Source organism: Mandrillus leucophaeus, unplaced genomic scaffold (genome assembly GCF_000951045.1).
Source record: "Mandrillus leucophaeus isolate KB7577 unplaced genomic scaffold, Mleu.le_1.0 Scaffold261, whole genome shotgun sequence".
Taxonomy (NCBI): Eukaryota; Metazoa; Chordata; class Mammalia; order Primates; family Cercopithecidae; genus Mandrillus; species Mandrillus leucophaeus.
In genome coordinates, this window is record NW_012102710.1 from 894,932 (window position 1) to 921,683 (window position 26,752).

The 26,752-nt window shown below is 41.1% G+C and overlaps 1 protein-coding gene across 1 annotated transcript in view; it reads right to left on the bottom strand.

The window, feature by feature from the left end:
* Window positions 1–8,553: 8,553 nt before the first annotated feature.
* The window catches only part of CD38 (CD38 molecule), a 68,657-nt gene continuing 50,458 nt past the window's right edge, over window positions 8,554–26,752 (bottom strand). The window contains exons 4-8 of the mRNA XM_011984105.1: window positions 17,657–17,742; window positions 15,053–15,126; window positions 13,108–13,200; window positions 12,698–12,784; window positions 8,554–9,623 (exon numbers count right to left, since the gene is read on the bottom strand). Coding sequence (XP_011839495.1) covers window positions 9,560–9,623; window positions 12,698–12,784; window positions 13,108–13,200; window positions 15,053–15,126; window positions 17,657–17,742 — 404 coding nt within the window. The 3' untranslated portion in view covers window positions 8,554–9,559. The remainder of the gene's footprint in view (window positions 9,624–12,697; window positions 12,785–13,107; window positions 13,201–15,052; window positions 15,127–17,656; window positions 17,743–26,752) is intronic.

The following is a 26,752-nucleotide window of genomic DNA, read 5'->3' on the forward strand; positions in this document are numbered from 1 at the left end:
CTCTCACATCACCCTAAATTGTACTTTGTGCTCATGGGGCATGTTTGTGTCATTGACAGTCCTAACCATCTCGTCCTCAGTCCTCCTAAAAGACCAGAGTTTTCCAGACAACACAGTAGGCAGCAACTGGGAAGGGGTATGGGGGAAGTGACTTTAACCAAATTCAGGCTGAAGTAGAGATTCCCCCTTGAATACACAGGGAGTGGGCCATCTGCTCCACAGCATAGCCCATGTCTATTTCTGTTAATACTCTATCATCAGCACCTTGCACCTAGAAAAGTGATCAAAAAATCAATAGGTCAATTATTTAATAGTGAGGCTAAAGTGGCCAGCAAAGTCAAGTCTGGATGAAGAAACTGAGCTAAGAGGTGAGGATCAAAGAGGGCATTATGGAGACAAGAGCTCTAAGAGCAAATACTGACTGAGTTTCTGCTATGTGTCTGGGATTGCAGATAAAGCAAGAAACAAAAAGACCAGGTCTAGCCATCATGGAAATGAGATTCTGGGTGAAACTAGATCAGATGAAGAGAGGAAGAGAGAAGTGTCTTTCTCTAGAGCTTGGTACCCTCTGCTTATGGTTTCCATTTTCTAAGTCCAAGGCTGCTGCTGAAATTTCGTTGTTTTTCAGCAAAGGAAAGGAGATAAAAATGAAAATTTAGTCCATCAATGATAGACTGGATTAAGAAAATGTGGCACATATACACCATGGAATATTATGCAGCCATAAAAAAAAGGATGAGTTCATGTCCTTTGTAGGGACATGGATGAAGCTGGAAACCATCATTCTCAGCAAACTATCACAAGGAAAGAAAATCGAACACTGCATGTTCTCACTCATAGATGGAAATTGAACAAAGAGAACACTTGGACACAGGATGGGGAACATCACACACCGGGGCCTGTCGTGGGGTAGGGGGAGGGGGGAGGGATAGCATTAGGAGATATACCTAATGTAAATGGCGAGTTAATGGGTGCAGCACACCAACATGGCACATGTGTACACACGTAACAAACCTGCACGTTATGCACACGTACCCTAGAACTTAAAGTATGATAAAAATAAAATGAAAATTTAGAGCAAGTGAGTGTTTTCAAAGTGACTGGGCAATTGAATTAATCATGTCCTTTCACACCCTATTGGTCAGAGCCAGCTGAAGAGCTGGGATCTGTTCTCTAGCTGTGAAGTCACGCCCTGATTAAAAATTGCAGATGGGGAAATAGTGTTTAGTTTTTTAAAAAAAGAAGAACAGATACTATGCAACAGTTAGCAATCTCCACCACACCTGTTTGTGAATTCTTAGGCTTTTTGATAGGAAAGAAAGACATGGAAGGAGAAAACCTTGACTCCTAAACTATTGCTCACAACTCAACACACACCCTCCACAACCCCAGAGGAAGGACTTAGTATCTTCACTTGTCAAGTAAAGTAGATGAGCCACTGATCTGCCACCATCATGTTCCACGATTCTTTCATGATTCTGTAATAAATTATTACAGAAATGTCTATTTTGTTACTTTTACTGTGAAAGTATTTGACATGTTAATGGTCACGAGTGACACTTGAAAAACAAGAGGCCAGGTGTGGTGGCACACGCCTGTAATCCCAGCACTTTGGAAGGCCAAGGTGGGCGGATCATAAGGTCAGGAGATAGAGACCATCCTGGCCAATGTGGTGAAACCTTGTCTCTACTAAAAATACAAAAATTAGCTGGACGTGGTGGTGCATGCCTGTAGTCCCAGCTCCTCAGGAGGCTGAGGCAGGAGAATTGCCAGAACTTGGGAGGCAGAGGTTGCAGTGAGCTGAGACCATGTCACCGCACTCCAGCCTGGCTACAGCGTGAGACTCCATCTCAAAACAAAACAAAACAAAATAAAACAAAACAAAAAAACAACAAAAAAAACACACGTTTTAAAAATAATCCCATCTGATAGCACAGAGTCACCCGTGTTCTAAAAGGCTGACAGCAGGAAGGACACCTGATGAGATCCACCTTGCTTCCTTCCTCTCACATCACCAGGCCAAACAAGCTGTGCCTGGAGAAGCTCATGACTTCCGTGGCCCAGCGCCAAAGTCATCAAATTCTGAGTGTCTAAGAAGAATCTGGGACTTAGCAGCAGCTCCCACATGGTGTCTTTCCCTCCAGCTTGTATCTGATTATTCTACCAGTGCAGGAAAATTCTCTGGAAGACAAGACTGGGAAAACTGAACCAATTATTAAATATTATTCACAACAGAAGATTTGTTCTTGTGCAGAAGGTCAGAGTTAGCTGTCCCATTTCTTCTTAGCTCTCCTGCTTTCTCAATGTCCTTTCAGTTCACTGATTCCACAGGGAGAAAATTTCTATTCTCAGCACATCTTGTCTTCTGGCTTCTTTGCACCAAGGAAGGCTGCATGCCTTAACCATCATCAGAGCAGTAAGTACCTGGTCAGGAGAGCGGGGGCTTGAACTGGCAATGCTTTAGCCTCCTTTAGGAGGCTGTTGAACTCTTGATCAGCTTGAAGGATGAAATTTATACATGTGAACTTCTTAGATTTGGGAGCAGTGGAGTCTATTGCTGCATTTTGTCAGCCTCCAGCTTGGGATGGGCCAGCTCTTAGTGAAAGGTATCTGGCCCATTTCTCTCTTAGGTGGGAAAGTTCTAACCATCTAGGATGATTCAAAGCTTGTGACAGACTATAGCTGATCCTGTTGGTTGGCAAGAGAGCCATTCTCTACCCTCTTCTCCATTGTCCCCAAGGTCTCACAGTCTCAGCATCTAAACTAGGTAGGCTTGTCAAGGAATTTCCTCCAGAATAAAAACAGGCTCAAAAAATAAAAAATTAAAATTAAAATTAAAAAATTAAAAACCTAACATTGATACAGTTTTTCATGCGTATTAAGCGTTATCCTAAGAATTTTGTGCATATCACCTTACTCAATGCTCAAAACAACCCAAAATGATAGACAGTCTTATCACTCCCCTTTTACAGACAGAGAAACTGAGCTCTGTCCTAAGCATTTCACCTGTATCAGGCCCTACACATTGAACATATCTGTGCAACCATGAATCTGTGGCTGGTGAGGAAGGAAAGCAGGCGTCATGCACCATCCACCATTCTCTTTGGTTACTTCTATTCCCAGAAATAGCCACGTCTGTGTTCTGGCCGTGATAGAGTGACAGCCAAGTGTCCGCAGGGCAAGTGGCAACTTTTCTACCTGACAAGCCAGTGGAGTAATTTGGAGTGTTGTTCTTGACTAAGTGGCTTCTAAACTATTTTCTCACCCTCCTAGACAATCTATAAGCTCTTGATATATTTTAGAAAATTCACTTTCCTTCTGTGATGGTTAATATTGAGTGTCAACTTGATTGGACTGAAGGATGCGAAGTATTGCTCCTGGGTGCGTCTGTGAGGGTATTGCCCAAGGAGATTAACATTTGAGTCAGTGGACTGGGAGAGGCAGACCCACCCTCAATCTAGGTGAGCACCACCTAATCAGCTATCAGTGCAGCTAGGATAAAAGCAGGCAGAAGAACGTGGGAGGACTAGACTGGCTGAGTCTTCTGGCTTCCAACTTTCTCCCATGCCGGATGCTTCCTGCCCCCAAACATCGGACTTCAAATTCTTCAGCTTTTGGACTCATGGACTTACACCAGTAGTTTGCCAGGGGCTCTCAGGCCTTTGGCCACAGACTGAAGGCTGCACTGTTGGCTTCCCTACTTTTGAGATTTTGGGACTCGGACTGGTTTCCTTGCTCCTCAGCTTGCAGACAGCCTGTTGTGGGACTTCACCTTGTGATCATGTGAGTCAATACACCTTAATAAACTCCCTTTCATATATACATCTATCTTTAGCTCTGTCCCTCTCGAGAACCCTAATACACAGCCAGAGTGATGCTCTGTTGTTACAGCTGAGATCACCGGCTGATACAATGTGTGAAGTGCCTTTCACAATAAACAATGGTTTTCTCTTTTCTGCAGGTCGGCATTTTGCATCAAGTTTTTTTTGTTTTGTTTCTGTTTTGTTCGTTTGTTTTGAGACAGCATCTAAATATCTATTGTCCAGGCTGGAGTGCAGTCGTACAATGTCAGCTCACTGCAGCCTTGACCTCCTGGGCTCAGGCAATCCTCTCACCTCAGCCTTGACCTCCTGGGCTCAAGCAATCCTCTCACCTCAGCCTCTCAGGTAGTTGGGAATACAGGAATATGCCACCATGCCTGGTTAATTTTTGTTTAGTTTTTTTCAGAGATGAGATCTCAACAGGTTGCCCGGGCTGGTCTCAAACTCCTGGGCTCAAGCAATCCTCCCTTCTCGATCTCCCAAAATGTTGGGATGACAGGCACAAGCCACCCTGCCAGGTCTTTTGCATCAAGTCTTTTAAGTGTTGTTTCATGTTTATGTCACTTATTAAGAATCACACACAAGATCGTGTCCTTTGCAGGGACATGGATGGGGCTGAAGGCCGTTATCCTTAGCAAACTAACACAGGAACAGAAAACCAGATTCCTCATGTTCTCACTTATACGTGGGCACTAAATGATGAGAACACTTGGACACACTGCGAGGAACAACAAGCACTGGGGCTTATTTGAGGATGGAGGGTGTGAGGAGGGGGAGGATCAGGAAGAATAACTAATGGGTACTAGGCTTAATACCTGCGTGATGAAATAATCTGTATGACAAACCCCCATGACACAAGTTTACCTATGTAACAAGCCTGCACCTGTATGCCTGAACTTAAAATAAAAGTCTGAAAAAAAAGAATCACACATTTTGTCATTATGTTAAATCCTGCGAGATCTCAAGGTGAGTCTCTTTCACAGAGAATAAAAGATGTGTCATGTGATTCTCGAATGTGAGACTCCTACTGAAAAGCAAACAACATTCTTCCTCAATGTGTTGAAGAATAAAGAGGTGTGAGTAAGGACTTTCAGGTCTTTGTAGACAGCAGCACTGGACTCTTGTTGGCATCTATTTCCACTTATTCCACCAGTGAGACACACCAGGACAGTGACCCATCCTTTCCCCAGCTACCTAACTCACTCAATCGTGGGGTGCGGTAGGTGGGAAGTCCTGTTGTCTTCAGCAGTGTGCCACCCACTGAATATGTCCCTTAATTCTTTCAAGCCCAGACACAACTCCTTTTAAAAGAATTATTCAACATGGCTCTTTATTATACTTTGATTGTTTGTATAATTCATTTTTGTCTGTTACAAATATATTTCAAACTAAAGAGTCACAGATGTTAATAAACTTGCCCAATGCATCACCTGCCTCTTAATTCCATAGTTTCCACTGCCTTGTGCTACTTGCATTCTGATTAGAGAATGGCAATGTGTGCCTCTCTGAACTAAGTTCAACAGTAAATGCCCTGTTAGGCGATAATTCAAAGTCTGTTGTGCTTTGTGTGTGTGAGCTAAGGCCAAGCTAATCACCACCTCTCTGGGCAGCACCTCTCAGCTGCCTACTGAGTTCTTGGTGGATTGCTTAAAATATATATTAAAATGATGACCTTCATAGTATAAGTAAATTAATTGCTTTGTTATTCTAAGAAAAACTGTGGGAAAATATCTGGATTAGCAATGTGTTGATAAAATGACCCAAAGTTATACAGTATTCTAGGTGTACTTTAATATTTTACTTTATACAATTTTTATCTGTCATACATAAAAATTATCCAGCACATATAACGACTTGCCTTTTAAAAACCCACAAAAGCAGTTTTTCTGTGCAGTATGGAATCTTCCTGAGAAACTTAAGTTACAGATTTAGGAATTGTCCTAAGGAGGACTAAGGCACCAAGAAGTAAGTCGAGGCTGTCCCCCTTGTATCACAGTGTGCAGACAAGGGTTGAGCTTCTTCCAGACAAGAGCTACAAAAGGCACAGAAAGTTGCCAAGACAAAGCCAAAGAAACAATGTGTTTTGCCAAAATATTTGATAGCTCTTCCAGTGACATGAGAGACCTGGACATGGCATTAAACACGTTGACACAAATGATGACTCAGGGCTAAAGTAGACCTACTGAACACTGCAATTACTGTGGATTGAGAGACACTGTTTTTGTAACAGGAAAGTACATATACAGTCATGTGCCGCATAACCACTTTTCAGCCAATGATGGACCAAATGATGGACCACATATATGATGATGGTCTCATAAGATTATAATACTGCATGTTTACTGCACCTTTTCTATGTTTAGATACACAAACATTTACCATTGGGTTAAAATTGCCCACAGTATTTAGTACAGTCACATGCTGTATAGGTTTGTAACCTAGAAGCAATAGGTGACACCATGTAGCCTGGGTGTGTAGTAGGCTATACCATCGAGGTTCGTGTAAGTACACTCTTATGATGTTCACATAATGACAAAATCATCTAATGATGCATTTCTCAGAACATATTCCCATTGTTAAGTGACAGAAGATGTATACAGGCATGTGTGTGCGTGTGTTTGTATATATATCATACGGCTGTATACAGGCACGTGTGTGTATGTTTGTATATACAGTCATATGCACTTATGTGTGTGTGTGTGTGTGTGTGTGTGTGTGTCTTTTCAAGTATTCCATCTGAAATCAAAGGACTATATTTGAAAATATGCCTCAAACATTATAAGGTCAAGAACCATTACAATAGGAAAATGGTGAGCCTTAGGAACTTAGAAAAGGGGCATTAGGGCCCAGGTCATTCCCACAGCCTTTGGGTAAGCATGATGGTGGGTGAAAGTTAGGATGGTAACAGAATTTTCTACAGCAAATGAGAATGGAGTAGGGAGACAGTGAGTAGTAGATTTACAAGTAAAATAGGTGTATGAGCAACCAGTAATCCAGTGGAGAAGTCACTTATAAGAAGAGTAATACATATTGTGAGGGGGTATTTATACATGTAGGTCAGAAAGTCCTTCGGGTCAGAGATGGCAAAGATACCCACATTGGAACTACAGGGGGAAAGGAGGTAGAGATGAGGCATCATGATAATGAAGATAGACATACAAGGTCCTGCACGGAGAAAAGAGCACCCAGCCCCTCACCACCTCTGTAGCTCCCTGGGGCCCTCTACAGCACGGTGCAAAAACCTTGTGACCAGCCTCCCCTAAGGTCTCCACTGGCTCTGAACTTGAACACTCAAATGAGTCTTCTTAGGGGAAATTTCAAAAATTGATTTCTAATATTTCCATTTCTTGTTTGGAAGGGGATGTGACCCAGGCAGCCACTTCAAGGGGTATCCTGTTGAACAAGGACACGATGAGCCCAGAAAGCAGCAACCAAAGTGGAAAAGGTCTTAAGAGGAAAACTGCCAGGTCACCAGGTAGACTGACCAGGCCCCATTTCTGAAGACATTCTGCAGGGGGAGCTAATGGCAACTTTGGGCAAGTCTGAATCTCACTCAGAACTGATCCCAAACTCCCATCCTCATGTCGAGCCGAGACTAAACTCCCACGAGGATTTCTGCAAGGGGAGAAGGGGCTATTGAAGAACCCCTGGACCGATCATGGTGGCTACAGCTACAAAGGCTCCTGTGGGAAACTGGATTGTCAAGCAGGGGAGGTAGAAAGGAAGCAGCACTGTTGAGTGCTTGCTTATTTAGGAAGCTCTGTGTTGGACTCCATTTTTGCTGTCATCTTTAATACTTACCACATTTTAACAGGGGAAAGTTTTGTAATCCTTATTTGAGTGGCAAGGAAGCTGAAGGTCAGAAAGTTTAGGTATTTTGGTCAAGATGACAGCATGATGTCAAAATATGAATCCAGAAATGCCTGACTCCAACATTTAGGCTATGTTCAATAAATTGTGGTCATTCCCCGAAGGAGTCTCAAATTAACTTATTAATTCTTTATTCCACACATATGGTTTATTTTATTTATTTTTGGTTTTTTTGAGACCGGGTCTCACTCTGTCACCCAGGCCAGAGTGCAGTGGTGTGATCACAGCTCACTGCAGCCTCAACCTCCCAAGCTCAAGCAATCCTCCCACCTCAGGCTCTGGAGTAGCTGGGACTACAGGTGCACAACACCATAGCCAGGTAATTTTTTTTAAAGAAATAATGTCTTACTGTTTTGCTCAGGCTGGTGTAAAAACTCCTGAGTTCAGGTGATCCTCCTGCCTCGGCCTCCCAAAATGCTGGGGATACAGGTGTGAGCCACCATGCCTGGCTTGTTTTTTTCAAAACTAGAAAATCTCCAGACGTTAAAAACTAAGCACATATTTCTATATAACAATGCACTGAAAGATATTTTTAACTGAAGGATAATAAAGAGAGGCATATCAAAACATAAGAGCGGCAGCTAAAGCAGAGCTCAAGGGAAAATGTATCGTCCTAAAATCTATGTATACAAAAAGAAAACAAGCTGCAGGATCAATGATCTAAACTTCCATCTCAAGAAGCTGAATAAATAAATCTACCCAAAGAAATTAGAAAGCATTTCTATGTTTCCAATGATAAAGGGAGAGCAAAACCCAATTAAATAGAAAAAAATCAATGAAGCTAAAGCTTGGTTCTTTGAAAAAGTAATACAATTGTTAAAGCCCTCAAGCAAGGTTAATCCATGAAAAAAGAGAGAAAACATAAGCTACCAGTATCAGGAACAAGCATATTTTAACTGTATACTACATATATAAAACACTGAGCATGAAGAGGAGGAGGAAGACAGGGGAAGAAAAACGTGTTTTGGAGCCATCCAGAAGAATTACATTCCAGATTCCATTCTAGTCAATTTAATCCAACATGCATTTGTTGGAAGAGAATAGAAACTACTATTAGTTTGGTATGAAAGGCCTAGAAGGAAAAAGCACATGAATTTTGGAGTTGGACAGAGTTGAGTTCAGATTCAGTCTCTAGCCTGATACTAAATGTAGGACTTACAGCAAATTATTAGGTTGGTGCAAAAGTAATTGTGGTTTTGCCATTCCTTCCAACGGCAAAACTTGCAATTACTTTTGCACCAACTTAAATATATAACCTCTCTGAGTTCCTATTTTCTCATCTAAAAAATGAAATAATACCAACCTCACAGCACTGTTGGAAGGGTTAGAGGTAAAGCACCAAGTATATGGGTAGCTTATATCCTACAGAGTAATTTTCACCAACATCACCCATGGCCATGAAGTTTATGGTTTGACTATCTGTAGGAAGGGTACAAAAATACATCATGCAACAAGGTCATTCATTTGGAAATGTAATGCTTTCTGAAAAACTTGAGCATTCATTTTTCTTCACTTGACTGTTCTAGTAAGAGAGGTTTGGTGTGGTCATTTTTCAGTAGAAAGGATGTTACCAACATATAAACAACATAAAAGGATCACATGAGAATCAAATGAAGTAACTTAATAAACAATTTTCATTCTAATCTTATACAATAATTTGTCTTGACGATTGATAGTCACAATAAAAGCTATGCTGATGATACAAGTTATTTTAAGACTTTGGGGGAAAAGGCTTCCATCTCTGGCGTTGACCTTATTGTGGAGGACCCTCCAAAATCTTCAGCTCTGCACCAGCAAGTAGGCCAAGTTATGTATTGTTGACATAAACCACAAGGAGTCAAGGAGCTAAAACCACCATGGCAACTGGCTCAGATCCCAGATAGGCAAGAAGAATCCTCAGGATTTTTCACACACTGAAGAAACTTGTCAGGTCTGTGACAAGAAAGCAAAGAAGGAAATCAAGAGGCCATAGGATACATCTGTGGTCCAATTCGCTAATGGAGGAAGCCCCTTTTTTAGCGACGACAAGATGCACAGACCACTGAGCATCCATACAAACTCCTCTCCTGCAGTGACATGTCAGGAGGGAAGCTGTCCATGTCAGCTGGTGGTCAAAAAACAGCAGGAGCAGCAACCAAGGCCAGGGACCCCCACAGCTTCTGTGGCTAATTTGTTTTCCTCTCTTCAGAAGCTTCCTGAGGCTGAGTATTGAACCCAGGGTCAGAGACAGAGGTTATAGACTATCTGGGAAAAAGCTGGAGACCCTCTGCAAGGGAACCAAACTTGCTTTGAAACAAACCTTAGATAAGTACCTACCAGGCGAATGACTCTTATTTGCATAAAAATTAGCTAAAGCAACAGGAGCCAATGGGAGTGGCTGGCACGTGAATAGGGGGATGGTGGATAGTGAGGAATGAGGTTCTTTAAATTTGATTTTGCTAAATAGGAGCCAAGGAAGAGAGAGATCCTCAGAAGCAGCTGCCAGCACCCCTGGGCTTCTGGAAGGAAGAGGTGTCAGAACCTGCCCTTGTGATGGATCGCCTCAGGCCCATCCCTAGTCAACTGTTATGACCAGCTGGACACAGCAGCTCTAAGTATAGACTTACTCCATCCTCACCAATACGGTAACCTGGGATCCCCACATGAAGACATCCTAGGAACACAAAGTATCCTCTTTATTAAGGAAATGCTGCTATAGAAAAGAAATCTTTCTAAGACTATTTAGGATTTTTGAAGCTACCTTTGCTTTATATTAAATGAGGAGAATGTGAGTATGTTTATTAACTCTAGTTTCTAATTGGGAATTCAGTTTTGGAAAAGAAGTAGCAATTATGCTGTCAAGATGATCTCTCTCCATGACCATGTAAGTATTCATATCCAATATCCCCATAAAATGGACGCGCCCTGTGTTTTGAAGCAACATAAAAGAATTAATGTACCCTCTAGGGTTTTTTTTTTTAAGCGCCACTAGAGGGCACTAGCCAGATAAAGGACGCTGACCGTTTGCTAATTTTATGATATCCAAAAAAAGTATTGTTACCTTCTGTTCATTCCACTGGTTAAAACATATAAACATGTGTTAAGAAATTCCATATACATCGTATCAGGACCATGAGTGTGTATATTTTAAAAAAAAGAGTCTTGGAAATATACATGTTAATAGTGTTTGTCTCTGAGTGATGAAATTTATTAAGGGGTCAATATTAGAGGCATTAGGAAGTCTAACCTATATAGGTCTTTATATATATACACATATATAAAATATATACACACATATATAATATATATACATATATAATATATACACACATATATTATATACATATATAATATATATATACATATATATTTAATTATACTTCTGTTTAGTTATTAAATAATCACACCAAAACAGCTAGACAGAAGTTTGCTAAAATTAGAAGGTGTGTTTGGGATGGAGAGATTTAAACTACAATCTATGTCTGTATCCATGACATTCACCCTGGGCTCCCCTAGAGACAAACAACTGTTCTTCAAAGCCACACGGCAGTTAGACACCACAAGGGCTCCTGCCAGTCCAGTCATTCAAAGAGTCATACTGACTATATTACAACTTCATGGGCAGAGAAAAGGAGCAGTGATTTCAAAGATGATCCCCAAGTTTAAAATCACATGATCTGATGCTCTGAATAACAAATGTTGGCTTATAAATGACCTGGTTCCCATATGGGCCACTGTCTGTACAAGTCCAAATGGAAGCCATGCCCATATTTTCTTTCCAGATGGAGAATGAGTGAGCTCACTTGGAGCCTACAGCAGACACAAAAGAGGGGAGGTGATGAATTATAATATAAAAGTCTTCTGGCCATTTATGAGAAAAAGGTTAATGTTTAATAAGACAAAAAAGATAAAAGAGTATTGGGGATAAGACCATCTTTATTTTCCAGCCTTTGTCTAGGTTTCTACTATTCTATTTTCTCCATGCAACATATCTTTGAACAGCTTAGACTGGTCAGATATCTGCAAGATTTCTTTTACACTTGCTCCTTCATACATTCTTTCTGTTTTCCTGTGTAACTGCTGTAGAATGCTCATGGCCTTTTCTGGCAGTTTCCAGATAGGAGCAAGCTGACTGATGGAGAATTCCGGTCATTTGGGAAACAAAAGCCATCAGTAGAGTCCCCAAAATCTATCTTTCTGCTTTTTTGATATGGTTAGTGGGAGAAGGTAGTGACATGGAGACAGGAACAATATTCTAGCATCTCAGCTTCTACCTCCTTTGAACAGCTTTTCCTCTCTCTGCATCAATCTTGTTCCAAGCTATTACATGTGGGAAAATCTCCAAAGATGCTTCTACCAATGAGTCCCTACCTACACCATTGGTCACAACTGCTTAAAAGTGAGTGAGGGGTCTCAGTTTTGAAACTAGAATTATAGGTGACTTTTAGAAATATATATCTATCTGTAATTTTAAACTGTTTTCTAATAAATGCAAATTATTAGAAACAATTTTTAAATTTTTTTTAATTTAAAAAAGATAGATCTTGGTAGACTGCCATGTGACACCTTATCAGGTGTTAGGCATCTGTGCTCAGATCCAACTAAGGAAGCGTCACATGCAAAATGATGTCAAATCACAAGCATTTTACAACTTGGAAGAAAGGGCTTAGCAAAACATTCCCTTTCTCCCCTGAAACCTAGTAGGCCAGTGAACCCTGGGCTGGGCCACTCACACTGGGAATCAGAAAATATGCCGTCAAAGGTGGTGTCAGCCTTAGAGGCAAGTCCTACTTGGGACCAGTAGAGACGGATGAGGAAAGGCGGCCAAGTGAAGGCCACTAGCTAGGATACCTTCCGGACTAGGCTTGGAAGGAGGGACAGAGATCACCAGAGGTTGCCATCTGTGATCATCATCAAGGCCCAAGAAAGATTCACACAGCCCTCCAAGCTCAGAGGAGGCTGAGGAATAAAGGACATTCTACAGTTGACAAGACAGTCGTTTTTTCATTCAAGAAGAAATTAATTACCTGTAGATATTCTTGCAGAAAAATCTAATATTCCTTTTGCTTATAATCGATTCCAGCTCTTTTATGGTGGGATCCTGGCATAAGTCTCTGGGGAAGAAAGAAGAAAGTATTAAAATTACAAGATCTCACAAACATTTTTGGAGTCTCTCTGTTTCTGTAGCAGGCCCTGGACAAGGCCCTTGGATAAAGAGGCAAAGTAGAGGCCCCGCCTCTAAGAGCTCCTGGGTCAGCAGGGGAGCTGAAATGTCAAGCAGTTAAATATTGTTTGTGGAGATAAAGTTAAGAGACTGTTGAGATTCACGTACATTCATTTCCTGAGTCAGTTTGTTCCCAATGCGTTCTTGTGACTGTGGATTCTTTTGTGGACTGATTCATAAAATAACCCTTGGGTACAAAGTAGTAAGATATACCTGGAATCTTCTCTTCCACCATGTATCACCCAGGCCTCTAGTGCCTGAACCTTCTCTGGTTGCAAATTATGGACTTCCACACTCCCAAAAGTGCTAAAACAGAAGAAACAAAGAACCGCAAACGTCAACCCCAAACAAAAGCATCCACGCCCCCACTTAAAAACCAGCAGGCAGAAAGGCACTGGCTAGGACCTATCCTTTGGAGTTGACGCATCAAATTGCAAATCAATAACCTTTTCTTATTCAGCATGACCCTTGGTTAACAAGATTCTCAAAATAAAATTCTTAAGTTGTGCATTAATGTTGATTCTTTAAATATCTGCTATTCGAAGAGTGGTCCTTAGACCGACCTAATGAACATCACCTGGGATCTCATTAGAAATGTAGAATTTCGGCCAGGCGCGGTGGCGCACACCTGTAATCCCAGCAATTTGGGAGGCCAAGGCAGGCAGATCATGAGGTCAGGAGATTAAGACCATCCTGGCTAACACAGGGTGAGACCCTGTCTCTACTAAAAATACAAAAAATTAGCCGGGTGTGGTGGCGGGTGCCTGTAGTCCCAGCTGAGGGAGGCTGAAGCAGGAGAATGGCGTGAACCCGGGAGGCAGAGCTTGCAGTGAGCCGAGGTCACACCACTGCACTCCAGCCTGGGCAACAGAGCGAGACTCCGTCTCAAAAAACAAAAAAAAGAAAGAAAGAAATGTAGAATTTCAGCCACCACCACCTGCTGAAATGATCTGCAGTTAAACAATCCCCACATGATTCATATGCTCAGTGAAGTTTGAGAGGCAATGCTTTGAAAGACTATTGTGGCCTGCCCTAATCCCATTCCTAAACTCTTCCCTGTTAGTCTCTGACAACTGACACTCCTGTTGCAAGTACTTGAACCACAACATCAGATTATAAAATTCTGCAATGTTAATGCTTTTACCCAAAAAATTTGGGATCAGAAGACAAAAGGATAAATGCTTCCTTGTAGAATTAAATATTAAAACAGGAGAGAAGAAAAATTAATTTGGGGCACCTAGAGTTTACAAGGCAAATTAATATATGCTTCCTCCTTTCAGTCAGCCTTAGGTGGGATTAGAGAACAAAAATTAGAGAACAAAGGCCAAAAAGGCAATCAGTGTAGTAAAAACTGTAAGTATAGAAGGAGATCAGACAAGAAAGGCACAGGTGTGGCCAGATTCAGTGGCGAGGATCATTTTTAAATGAGAATAATAGCTGATTCGCATTGAGCACTTTCTCTGCTGTCAGGCACAGAGCTCAGCAATTTTCATCTGTTGTCTCAGTTAATCTTCCCATCACCATCAACTCTTCAGGTACATATACAGGGGCTCACAGAGGTTGACTGCCCTGCTTAAGGTCACACAGATAGTATGTAATGACCTCTAGTAATTGCTTTTAACCACCACAGTACATTGCTGACAATGTCTGCAAAAAGATAGTGAAGGCCAAGAGCCCAGCACAGTTCCCAATTTCCCAGTAGTAGTTTTACTACTGAACTGGGGTACACAATTTTCCTGGAGGAGAGGAGAGTCAAGGCAGGTCTTCATGGATGGCGAGGATTTAGACAGAAGGGAGCAGGGGAAGTAGGTCATATGGGGGAACTGTGTGAACAATGGTGAGCAACAGGTAGGGTGGAGTGTAACGGCAGAGAAAGCTGATAAAATTACACCAGGACTGGAAAAGTTAAGAGCAGGGGCTAGATATAGTGCAGTGGTCATTAGAACCTGGTAGATGATTTTTGGCAAAGGAGAAATCAGACAAACACATTGACTTAGAAGACAACTCTCTCCACAGAATTCAAAATTTTTACCTTTTTTAGCCCAAATCTTCAGAACTGACCTGAAACATGAAAAACATATTCTTTCTAGAGATAAAATATCCACTGTGATATTTGCAGCATGACACTTGCAAACAAGATGCAAAATAAATGTGTTACCTGTTTTTGTCAAAGATTTTACTGCGGGATCCATTGAGCATCACATGGACCACACCACAGGCAGTTTCTGCAAACTTAAAAAAAAAAAAGCTCACCATTCATCATGCAAACTTAATCACAAACCTCCAGCAGTTTCATTCAAAACAATACTTAGCAATAGCTGGTTAAGGAAGGATATTCTATATGGTTTTAGCACAGGAATGTCAGGTCTACACAATTTTCATTCCAAGCCACTGGACAGATTATGGTTCATATCAGAGTTCTTGAAGCAGTTGCTCCAATCTGTAAGTGAACAATGTTCAGTGTGACAGTTCATAGAGCTGGTGGTTCAGTGGTTCAGAAGTCAGAAGTCCAAATGAATAAGAAGAATGTCTAGAGGGGGAAGATGAAAGTGTTTTCTCAGTGTCATGCACTGCAGACACTATGCTTCATTTAGTGGGAGCAGGTGGATGATTCAGGGATAAGGGAAATGGGAACACCACAAAAGGGAAAACTGAGGAGAGAACAGGGGACCCTCAGGCCTGGAAAAGCACAGAGAGAAAGGAGGGCTGAATAAATGAATGAATAAATATGCTTGAGCAAAGAGTCTTATTTCTTCATGCAAGAAACATTCAGCAGGAATCTTTGTTAGACTTTGGAAAAAATGAAATGAACAAAATAAAGTGTTCTATATGCTCCCTCCAGGAGGCCTCCCCAACCCCTGGGACTAGCTCAGGTCCCCTTCTCTGACTCTGACAGCATCCTACATTCCCTCCACATTATCCAACTGTATTGTATTATAATGATGGGTTTAACCTACCCACAAAAATTAAAAATTAAACAAAAAACCCTGCCTCTGTTATCAGAAAAAGAAAGGGATAAGTCTGAAAAAAGAAGGCCATCCACGTATGTCCATGAGTGATTGGCAAAATAAAGGTGCTGGTAGCTCACAAGGGCAGGACGCCTTCAATCACATGCAACTCTGTATTCCTAGTGCCAGGGACTGAGTGGGGAACACAAGGAGGTTCTTGATACACATAAAACGTGACTTGGCTTTAAAAGATTTTAGCACCAGCACTGTCCTAAAACATACCATAGAGTAGTGAAATGGAAACTATTCTCAGAAAAACCAAACAAAAACTATAAAGTACCCATGACTGTCCACTATCCATAGTAAGTACTCAATAAACTATTTTCGAAGTGGGTGGATTTTGAGTTACATTATAGGATAGTGGTATCTCATTTAAACATTGCAGTAACCCTATGGAACAGGCAAATTTTGATTTCCATTTGACAAATGAGGAATCGGAAGATCAGAATGAGTAAAGGAATCTGCCCAAGTCTAAACCTTACAACTTCCAGGCTGTTTTTCTGTTTCCATCATACCAGGGTTTACATAAATCCCCCTAAGACACAGGTTTAGCTAGGTACCAACCTAGAGTTAAGATCAAACCTGTCCTGTAAAAGACAGAACCAATAAGCAGATTCAAAGAACAAAATTGAAGAGCATGGCTTTGGAATCAAGAAGACCTAGGTTAGGCTCTTGGGTCTGCAACTTGTTAGCCCAGGGAACTTGGATGAGTCACTTAACTTCTGAGTCTTAGTTTCTTCACCTTTAATGTGGGGATTTGTCATACTACCTATGAGGATGACTCAATGGGAATGACAGAGGAACGCACTTCAAGGCTTGTCACAGATACGCTGCTAGGATTTAAATGTATGTGTCTCTTATGTTGAAACCTAAGACCAACGTGATGCTAATAAGTGGTGAGTCCTTTAGGAGATAATTAGGCCCTAAGGGCTCTGTCCTCATGAATGAGATTAACACCCTTATGAAAGGGCTCCAGGGAACTAGCTAGGTTCCTTTAGTCCCTCTGCCTCTGCCATGTGAGGACACAGCAAGAAAGCACCATAGATGATAGCTATGTTAATTACCCTGATCTCATCACTATACCTTATATGTATCACCACATCACTACATACCCCATAAATATGTAAAATTATTATGTATCAGTTTTTTAAAAAAATAGGTAGAGGGCGGAGTGGTGAGTATTTCCCAGCCTAGATTCTGAATCTGGAGTCAGACAGCTTGGGATAAACTCCCACATATGCCTCTTACTAATTCTGTACATTTAGTAGATTCCTTATTTACTTGTACCTTCATGTTGTTATGTGTTAAATGGGCACAATACTCACGGCACCTGCTTCACAGGGTTCTGGTGAAGATGCAAGTTCTTAGTTCATGTAAATATCTGAGGACTGTACCTGCCACATAGTAAGGGGTCTATACATGTAGATTGTTACTACTGTCCCAGGAATCTAAGATTGACTAATACCCGAATCAGAGGATTAAACCAAGCCCCAGGTTGCTTGTGCCAAAGTCAGACACCATGTGTATGCACAAAGATTCTGCAACTGGAGCCCATGGACCCTCTAAGAATGTTCTAAAATTGGATGTGTAAATTTTCTGGCATGTACTTCTGAACCTTTTTCTCAGGAATGAATCCTATATTTTCATTTCTAAAAGTATCTGTAATCCAAAAGTGTTAAAACCAAGCACTGACTGGATGACATCTTAAGTTCTGTGGTCTCCAAAGCTCTAGAATTTCACTGCTTGGTACTTACCCTGCGGGAAACCGTTTTCCAGAATACCGAAACAGGGTTGTTGCTGCAGTCCTTTCTCCAGTCTGGGCAAGATTGATAGTTTATTTCTAAAAGACACAGTTTGGAGAAAATAAAGTGGAAAAGAGAGAGTATAAATAAGCTCTACTCTTCCCTGGCTGTTCAATCATAGTGAAACCATTTTCCAATGTGTCACTGCCAAGACGGAGGCTGGAGAATGGACACATTTTGACCCAATTTAACTAAGTGTCCCCTGAATTCCTTCCAAGTTCTTACCTAATCTTCCAAATCCCAGATGGGAACACAGTGGCAAGTTTTGAGTCATGATTCTGGGAAATGCTAGCAAAAGTTCATCTGACAGAGACAAGCCCTCTACATTATCCCCAGTCCAGGAAGAACTAAGAGGTAAAACCAGTCCTTCAGTGGTTGCTTTTGCCAACTGCTTTTCTGCTTCCTGACAACTCTCACTTGCTGAGTTTCCTGTCCCACCTTCTTAAGTCTTCATCACTTACTCTCAGATGTCCTCAGGGTCTTCCTACACTTGCCCTCATCAAAGCAGTCTTATCCCTGAGCGAAGTACAATAGACATAGAACATGAATACATAGTTTCTGTGTCACTTCTCCCAAGGATATCTGCTTTAATGCACATTTATTGAGTTTTAGTTCTTAGAGGTAGAAAGATAAAACAGAAAGATAAATTAGATGGGAATTTTGCCTTCAGAGAGCACATGATATAGTAATTCTAGCAGTCTTATTATGACTAAATGTTTAAAACCAAAACCACACAAATATAAAAGAAACATTCCCGTGTATAGATATAAATAATTATTGTGGAGTCAAAAGGAATTATCTTCCCAACAGAGGTAAAGATGTTGATGGTGAAATGGACATACATTTTGTAATGTGGTTTTAAGTATATATGTTTTCATGAATATAAACCTCTTTTATCTTCACAACCACATCTGGAGAGAATTCTCTCAGTTTGTCATGTTTCCTCTCCCAATAGAATTCTTCCCCATTGCTGTCTGCCATTATAATAACATACCATTAAATAAAAATTTAAAGTTAGGAATAAAAACAAAAAGAAGAAAATTTGACAAGGAACAGAAACAAAATCAAGAATATAAAAAAGGCAAGAGAAAAAAAGGAGATTAGAAGGTTATGGAATAAATTAAGAACTTCATAGTAAAACAAATAGGCTGAATGCAGTGGCTTACACCCGTATTCCCACTTTGGGAGGCCAAGGCAGTTGAATCGCTTGAGCCCAGGAGTTCGAGACTAACCTGGGCAACATGGTAAACTCTGTCTGTATAAAAAATACTAAAATTAGCTGGGTATGGTGGTGCACAGCTGTAGTCCCAGCTACTCAAGAGGCTGAGGCAGAAGGATTGCTTGAGCACAGGAGGTTGAGGCTGCAGTGAGCTGAGATTGTGCCACTGCACTGCAGCCTGGGTGAGAGAGAGACAAGAAAGAAAGAAAAGACAGGAAGAAGAGAAAAGAAAAGAAAAGAGAAAAGAGAAAAGAAAAGGAAGGAGAGAAAGAAAGAGATAAAAGAAACAATGAAAAAATGGTAACAAATACATAAATAAATAATAAACAAGGCAAAACTAAATCTGATTAAAATGTTGAGAAAAAAGTAAGCCAAAATATTAAAAAATTAAAATATAAAAATCAGGTCTTTTTACTCTTCTGCCTTCTGCCATGTGAGGACGTAGCCACAAGCAGAAAGCAAGTCTTCACCAGACGTTGACTTTGCCAGTGCCTTGATCGTGGCCTTCTTAGCCTCCAGAACTGAATACTTAAAGCCTAGAGGAGTGACATCAGCAAGATGGCAGGGTAGAAAGTCTCAGACTCTACTCCCACTAAAGTTCAACTAGCAATTATCCACAGACTAGGATGTCTTTCTAAAGGCTCCAATACTTGTAAACAAACTTGAGACACCTACATGGTCCATAGAACTGAATGAAAACCAAATTGGATGGGTAAGAAGAATGATCTCAATTTAACTATGCCACCCCTTCCCCTCCCTCAAAAGAGGACACAAAGCCAGATGGAGAGAATTTTCCTGGGCCATGGTTTCTATAAGGGGAAAGAGAACCAGATGCAGTCATCCATCTTCCCTAGCATTTCAAGATGCTTCCCAGGAAAGCTCACTCCAGTCTCCTGTCATGGGGAACACTGAGGATACCAGGACAACTAGACTGCACCAGCTTAGGTAGAAACAAAGAAAGGATGCAGAAGTCACAGTGATCAGCACGTGGACCTTGATGATATCTCTGTGTTTCTGCCAGCTGTGGCATCCTATGGGAAACAGCAGCCAACTTCATGGCCCCAAACAAGCTGAGCTGGTCTTCAGAACCACCTGGGGAAGTTCAGTCTAGCTTAAGTTCCTAGATAGCTAGATTCCATGCCTAGACTCAGAGACCAACCCAGTGACCCAACCAAGGCAGGTAGATGACTGCCTTTGCCCATCCTAAAGAAACATAAAGGCTAGATTTAATTGATCCAGGAAGTCAAGCAGTGGCTCCACTCAGCCAAAATGCCTGCCAATGACCTACCCAGGCAGGGAAACTTTCACCTCAGTGCATTTTGGAGAAGCATCAGAGTTAGTACCAGTTGACCTGGAAGGTCAAACAGCTGCTCACTTCAGCCAAAGCCAACCGCATGGCTCCATTCTCAGGAAGGTGATCCTCAGCTGCACATTTCTAAGGAGCATAGCCTCTTATCTTGCCTGTCTACCTAACCTTGGAGCCCAGCCTGAAGTGCTGCTGAACTTAAGATACCAAATATCATAATTGTCTGGCCAGGAAATACAACCTATGAATGATGTGATTAGAAGCCATCACAGTACCCAGCCAGCAGCTATAAAACAATGAAACCACAAGGAAGACCATAAGAGAAGAAGAAAGAAACACAGTATCTAAAAAAGCAGAAAACAATTAATAAAGTGGCAGTAGCAATTCTTTACCTATCAGTAATTATGTTGAATGTAAAAGGATTAATTCTTCAACAAAAAGAGGGAATGAATAGATTTTTTTTAAAGATCCAACTATATGCTGCAAACAAGAAACTCACCTCACTTTTAAGAACACATATAAACTGAAAGTGAAGGAATGGAAAAACATATTCTATGTGAATGGAAACTAAAAGAGATCAGGAGTAGCTACACTTACATCAGACAAAATAGACTTTAAGTCAAAAACTGTAAAAAGAGACAAAGAACACTGTATAATGATAAAGGGGTCAAGTCATCAAGAAAATATAACAATTGTAAATATAAATGCACCCAACATTGGAGCAACTAAATAAAAACAACAAACATTTAAGGTTCTGAAAGGAAAAACATAATGTAAGGCAAAAATAGTAGCGAACTTCAATACAACACATATTTAAGGATCTGAAAGGAGAGATACATGTAAGGCAAAAATAGTAGGGAACCTCAATATCCACTTTCAACAACAGACAGATCATTTAACCAGAAAATTAATAAGGAGACAACAAACATGTACAACACTTTAGACAAAATGAACCTAACGGACCTTATACATCAGCATCGACACTATCCAACAGCAATGTAATACACATTCCTCTCAAGCACACACAGAGTATTTTCTAGATTAGGGCACATATTAGGACACAAAAACAAGCCTCAACAAATTTAAGAAGGTTAAAGTCATATCAAGTATCTTTTCTGACCACAATGGTAGAAAACTAGAAAACAATAAAATAAGAAATATTGGAAAATTCACAAATATATGGAAATTAAACAGCATGTTCTTGAAAAACCAACGGGTCTATAAAAAAATTAAAAGGAAAATTAAAAAATACACTGAGACATGAAAACGTAAATACCATATACCAAAACATATGGGATGGAGCAAAAGCAGTTCTAAGAGAAAAGCTATAGTAATAAATATCTACATTAAGAAAGAAGAAAGATCTCAAAAAATACACAACATTATGGAAGGAAATAATAAAGATTAGAACAGAAATAAATAAAATAGAGACTAGGAAAATAATACAAAAGATTAACAAAATTTAGAATTTTTTTTTGAAGAGATGCACAAAACTGAAAATATTTAGCTAGCTTAACTAAGAAAAATGAGAATATTCAAATAAATAACATCAGGAATGTAAAACAAAGACATTACAATGGATATCACAGAAATACAAAGGGTTGTAAGAGACACTATGAACAATTATTAATATATGCCAACAAGTTAAATAGCACAGAGGAGATGGATAAGCTTCCAGACACATAAAACCTACCAAGACTGAATCATGAGGCAGTGAAAAAGCTGAATAGGAATAATGAATAAGAATGAACCAGTAATTTAAAAGCCATCAAATGAAAGCCCAGGACCTGATGGATTCACTGTTGAGTGCTATTATATCAAACATTTAAAGAACTAATTCCAATCCTCCTCAAACTCTCAAACTCTTCCAAAAAGTTGAAGAGGAGAAAATATTTTCAAACTCTTTTCATTAGGCTAGCATTACCCTGATAGCAAAGCCAGACAAGGACCCTACAAAAAAAAAAAAATAAAAGGCAAAAACCTTGGGGAAAAAAAAAGCAAAAAAAACCAAAAAAAACAAGAAAAAACAAAACAAAAAAATACGCAAAAAAGAACACACAACAAGAAAAAAGGAGATATACCCGGGAGACAAAAAGAGGGCCACACACACAAAAACTAATAAACGTAATATATCACATTCACGGACTAGAGAACAAAAACCATGTGATCATCTCATTAGATTCAGAAGAAGCATTTGAAAAATTCAACATCATTTTATAATAAAAACTCTCGCCAAATTAGGTATACAAGGAATGTACCTCAATAAAATAAAGGTCATATATGAGAAGACCACAGCTACCTTATACTCAATGGTGAAAATTTAAAAGCCTTTCCTCTAATATCTAGAACAAGGATGCCATTCTTGTCACTACTGTTCAACATAATAATGGAAGTTCTTGTAGAGTAATTAGGTGAGAGAAAGGTAAGGCATCCAACTAAAAAAAAAAAAAAAGTGAAATTGCCACTGCTTATTGATGCCGTAATTTTATATACTTAAAAACCCTACTAAAGACTCCAGCAGTCTCACCTCCAATATTGGGGATCAAATTTCAACATGAAGTTTAAAGGATCAAATATCTAAACTACAGCAAAAACATAGGGAAAAAATTACAGAAAATTGGTCTGGGCTATGATATTTTTGGATTTAACCCCTAAAGTGCAGGCAACACAAGCAAAAATTAATAAATGGGATTACATCAAACTAAATTGCTTCTGTATAGCAAAGGAAATAATTAACAGCATAAAGAGACAAACTTGGGATTATGAATTGAGAGAAAATATTTGCAAACCATACATCTGATGAGGGGTTAATATCCAAAATATATAAGGAACTCAGACTTGAGAGTGGAACAAGATGGAGTAATAGAAGGCTCCACCAAACATCCCCTTCACAAGACACCAATTTAACAACTATCTACACAAGAAAAGCACCTTCATAAGAACCAAGAATCAGAGGGGCACATATAGTACCTGGTTTTAACTTCCTATCACTGAAAGAGGCACTGAAGAGGTAGGAAGAACAGTCTTAAATCACCAATGCCACCCCTCTCCCACCCCCCAAGCAGTGGCTGCTTGGTGTGGAGAGTGATTCTGTGTGCCAGGGAGAGGGAAAGCATAGCAATTCCGAGGCATTGAACTCAGGGCTGCCCTGTTATAGCAGAAAGCAATACCAGACCAAACTCAACTGATGCCTGTCCCCGGAGGGAACATTTAAATAAGCCCTAGCCAGAAAGGAATTATCAATCCCAGCATTAGAAACTTGAGTTTTCACAAGCCTTACTACTGCAGACTAAAGTGCCCTGGGGCTCTAAGTAAACTTAAAAGGCAGCCTAGGCCACAACGACTGCAACTCCTAGGCTAGTCATAATGCTGAACTGGGCCCAAAGCCAGTGGACTAGGGGTACATGTGACCTACTGAGACACCAGCCAGGGTAGCCAAGGGAGTGCTGGCATTGCCCCTCCCCTATCCCCAGGCTGGACAGCTCATGCATCCAAAAGATGCCCCTTCCTTCTGCTTGAGAAGAGGAGATGGACAAGTGGGGAGGACTTTGTCTTGCATTCTTGGATACCAGCTCCAGCCACAGCAGGATACGGCAGAATTATGAGGCCCCATTTCCAGGCCCTGGCTCCCAGATGACATTTCTAGGCACACCCTAGGCCAGAAGAGAACCTGCTGCCTTGAAGGGAAGCAGCCAGACCTGGCGGGATTCATCGCCAGCTAACTAAAGAGCCCTCGGGCCCTGAAAAACCAGAAGTGATACCCAATTAGTATGTCATGGGCCTTGGGTAAGACTCTGTGACTTGCTGGCTTCAGGTACAGCCACAGAGAGGTAGAGCACTAGCTGGACTTGGGGTACATGATTCCAGGATGTGGCTCTTGGATAGCATTTCTGGGCCTGCCCTGGGTCAGAGGGGTGCCCACTGCCTTGAAGGGTGAGTCCCAGGCCAGGCAGCACTAACCACAAGCTGACTGAAGAGCCCTTGGGCCTTGGAATATTAGCAGTACACTGGCAGTACTCCCTGTGGGCCTGTGGTGGTGGTGGCCATGAGGTGAGGCTCCTTTGCCTTAGAAAAGGGGAAGACAGTATGGGAAGGACTGTGTCTTGTGGTTTGAACGCCAGTTTAGTCACAGTACAATGCAATACTAGGTAGACTTCTAAGGTTTCCTACTCTAGTCCCTGGCTCCTGGATGGCACCTCTGGACCAACCCTGAAGAGAAGAACACGGGTCTGGCTGGCTTTCTCACCTACTGATTGTAGAGCCCCAGAGCCTTGAGCAAATATAGATGGCAGTCAGGAAGTGGTTACAGCAGGCCTTGGGCAAGACCCAGTGCTGTACTGGCTTCAAGTCTTACCCAGCAAAGTCCTAGTTGTGGTGGAGTGTGTCACCAGCTTTATGTGGGTCAGAACAGAAAGCGAGAGACTCTGGGAGAAAGTAAAGGGACTAGAAAAAGAATCTCTGCCTGGTAATCCAGAGAATTCTTCCAGATTTTGTCCAAGACCATCAAGGTGGTACCTCTATGAGTGTATGAAAGACCCACAGTATTACTAGGCTTGCAGGGCCCCCTACAGCAGATACAGCGTAGATCACAACATCCGAGTCCTTTAGAATATCTGGAAAGTCTTTCCAAGGACAAGTACAAACAGGCCCAGGCTGTAAACACTACAATAAATACAATGCCTAGACACAGAAAAGCATCTACAAGTATCAAGACTATCCAGGAATACATGACCTCACCAAATGAATTAAATAAGACATCAGAGATCAATCCTGAAGAAACAGAGATATGTAAGACAGAGAATTCAAAATAGCCGTGTGGGCAGCAAGCACCCAGGTGCCGAGGCAAGAGATAGAGGGCACGAGCTGTTCCAGTATGATAAAATACATAAAATAAGAATAGTTATACTAGATACAGATCATAGATATGATTATATATGAATATCATTAATCATTATTAGTGTGCAGCAACTATTCTTTGTTCCAATATTATAATAATCCTCACTCTACAATCATAACCTAGGAAAAACCAGCCATACAGAGATAGGAGCTGAGGGGACATAGTGAGAAGTGACCAGAAGACAAGAGTGTGAGCCCTCTGTCACGCCCAGACAGGGCCACTAGAAGGCTTCTTGGTCTAGCGGTAACGCCAGCATCTGGGAAGACACCCGTTGCCAAGCAGACCGTGGTCTAGCAGTAGCGTCAGTGCCAAGGAAAACACCCGCTACTGAGCAGACCAGGAAAGGGAGTCTCCCTTTCCCCGAGTGGAGGCGTTTAGAGAAGACTCTACTCCACCACCTCTTGTGGAGGGCCTGACATCAGTCAGGCCCGCCCACAGTTATCTGGAGGCCTAACTGTCTCCCTGTGATGCTGTGGTTCAGTGGTCATGCTCCTGGTCTGCTTTCATATTCCGTTCTATACACCTGGCTCTGCCTTTTAGATAGCAGTAGCAAAATTAGTGAAAGTACTAAAAGTCTCTGACATGCAGAAATAAGGGCGTAAGCATCTCCTCTCTCTCTCTCTCTCTCTCTCTCTCTCTCTCTCTCTCTGCCTTGGCTGCCAAACAGGGAAGGGCCCTCTGTCCAGTGGACATGTGACCCACATGACCTTACCTATCATTGGAGATGGCTCACACTCCTTACCCTGCCCCCTTGTCTTGTATCCAATAAATAACAGTGCAGCCTGGCATTTGGGGCCACTACTGGTCTCCACGTCTTGGTGGTAGCGGTCCCCTGGGCCCAGCCGTCTTTTCTTTTATCTCTTTGTCTTGTGTCTTTATTTCTACGATCTCTCGTCTCCGCACACGGGGAGAAAAACCCACTGACCCTGTGGGGCTGGACCCTACATAGCCGTGTTGAGGAAACTGAAAGAAATTCAAGATAACATAGAGAAATAATTCAGAATTCTGTCAGATAAATTTAACAAAGAGATGGAAATAATTAAAAAGAATCAAGTAGAAATTCTGGAGCTGAAAAGTGCAATGACAAACTGAAGACTGCACCAGAGTCTTTTTATAGCAGAACTGGTCAAGCAGAAGAAAGAATCTGTGAGCTTGAAGACAGGTTATTTGAAAATACACAGTCAGAGGAGACAAAAGAAAGAAGAATGAAAAACAATGAAGCACACTGGCAGGATCTAGAAAATTGCCTTAAAAGGGCAAATCCAAGAGTTACTGGCCTCAAAGAGGAGGTAGAAAAAGAGATATGGGTAGAAAGTTTATTCAAAGCGATAATAACAGAGAACTTTGCAAACCTAGAGAAAGATATCAATATCCAAGTACAAGAAGGTTATAGAACACCAAGCAGATTTAACTCAAGAAGACTGCCGAAAAGCATTTGATAATCAAACTCCCAAAGGTCCAGGATAAAGAAAGGATCCTAAAAGCAGTAAGAGAAAAGAAACAAATAGTATACAATGAAAGAAAGGATCCTAAAAGCAGTAAGAGAAAAGAAACAAATAGTACAGGCCAGATCAGAGTGGCATGACATATTTAAAGTGCTGAAAGAAAAAAAAAAGCTTTTACCCT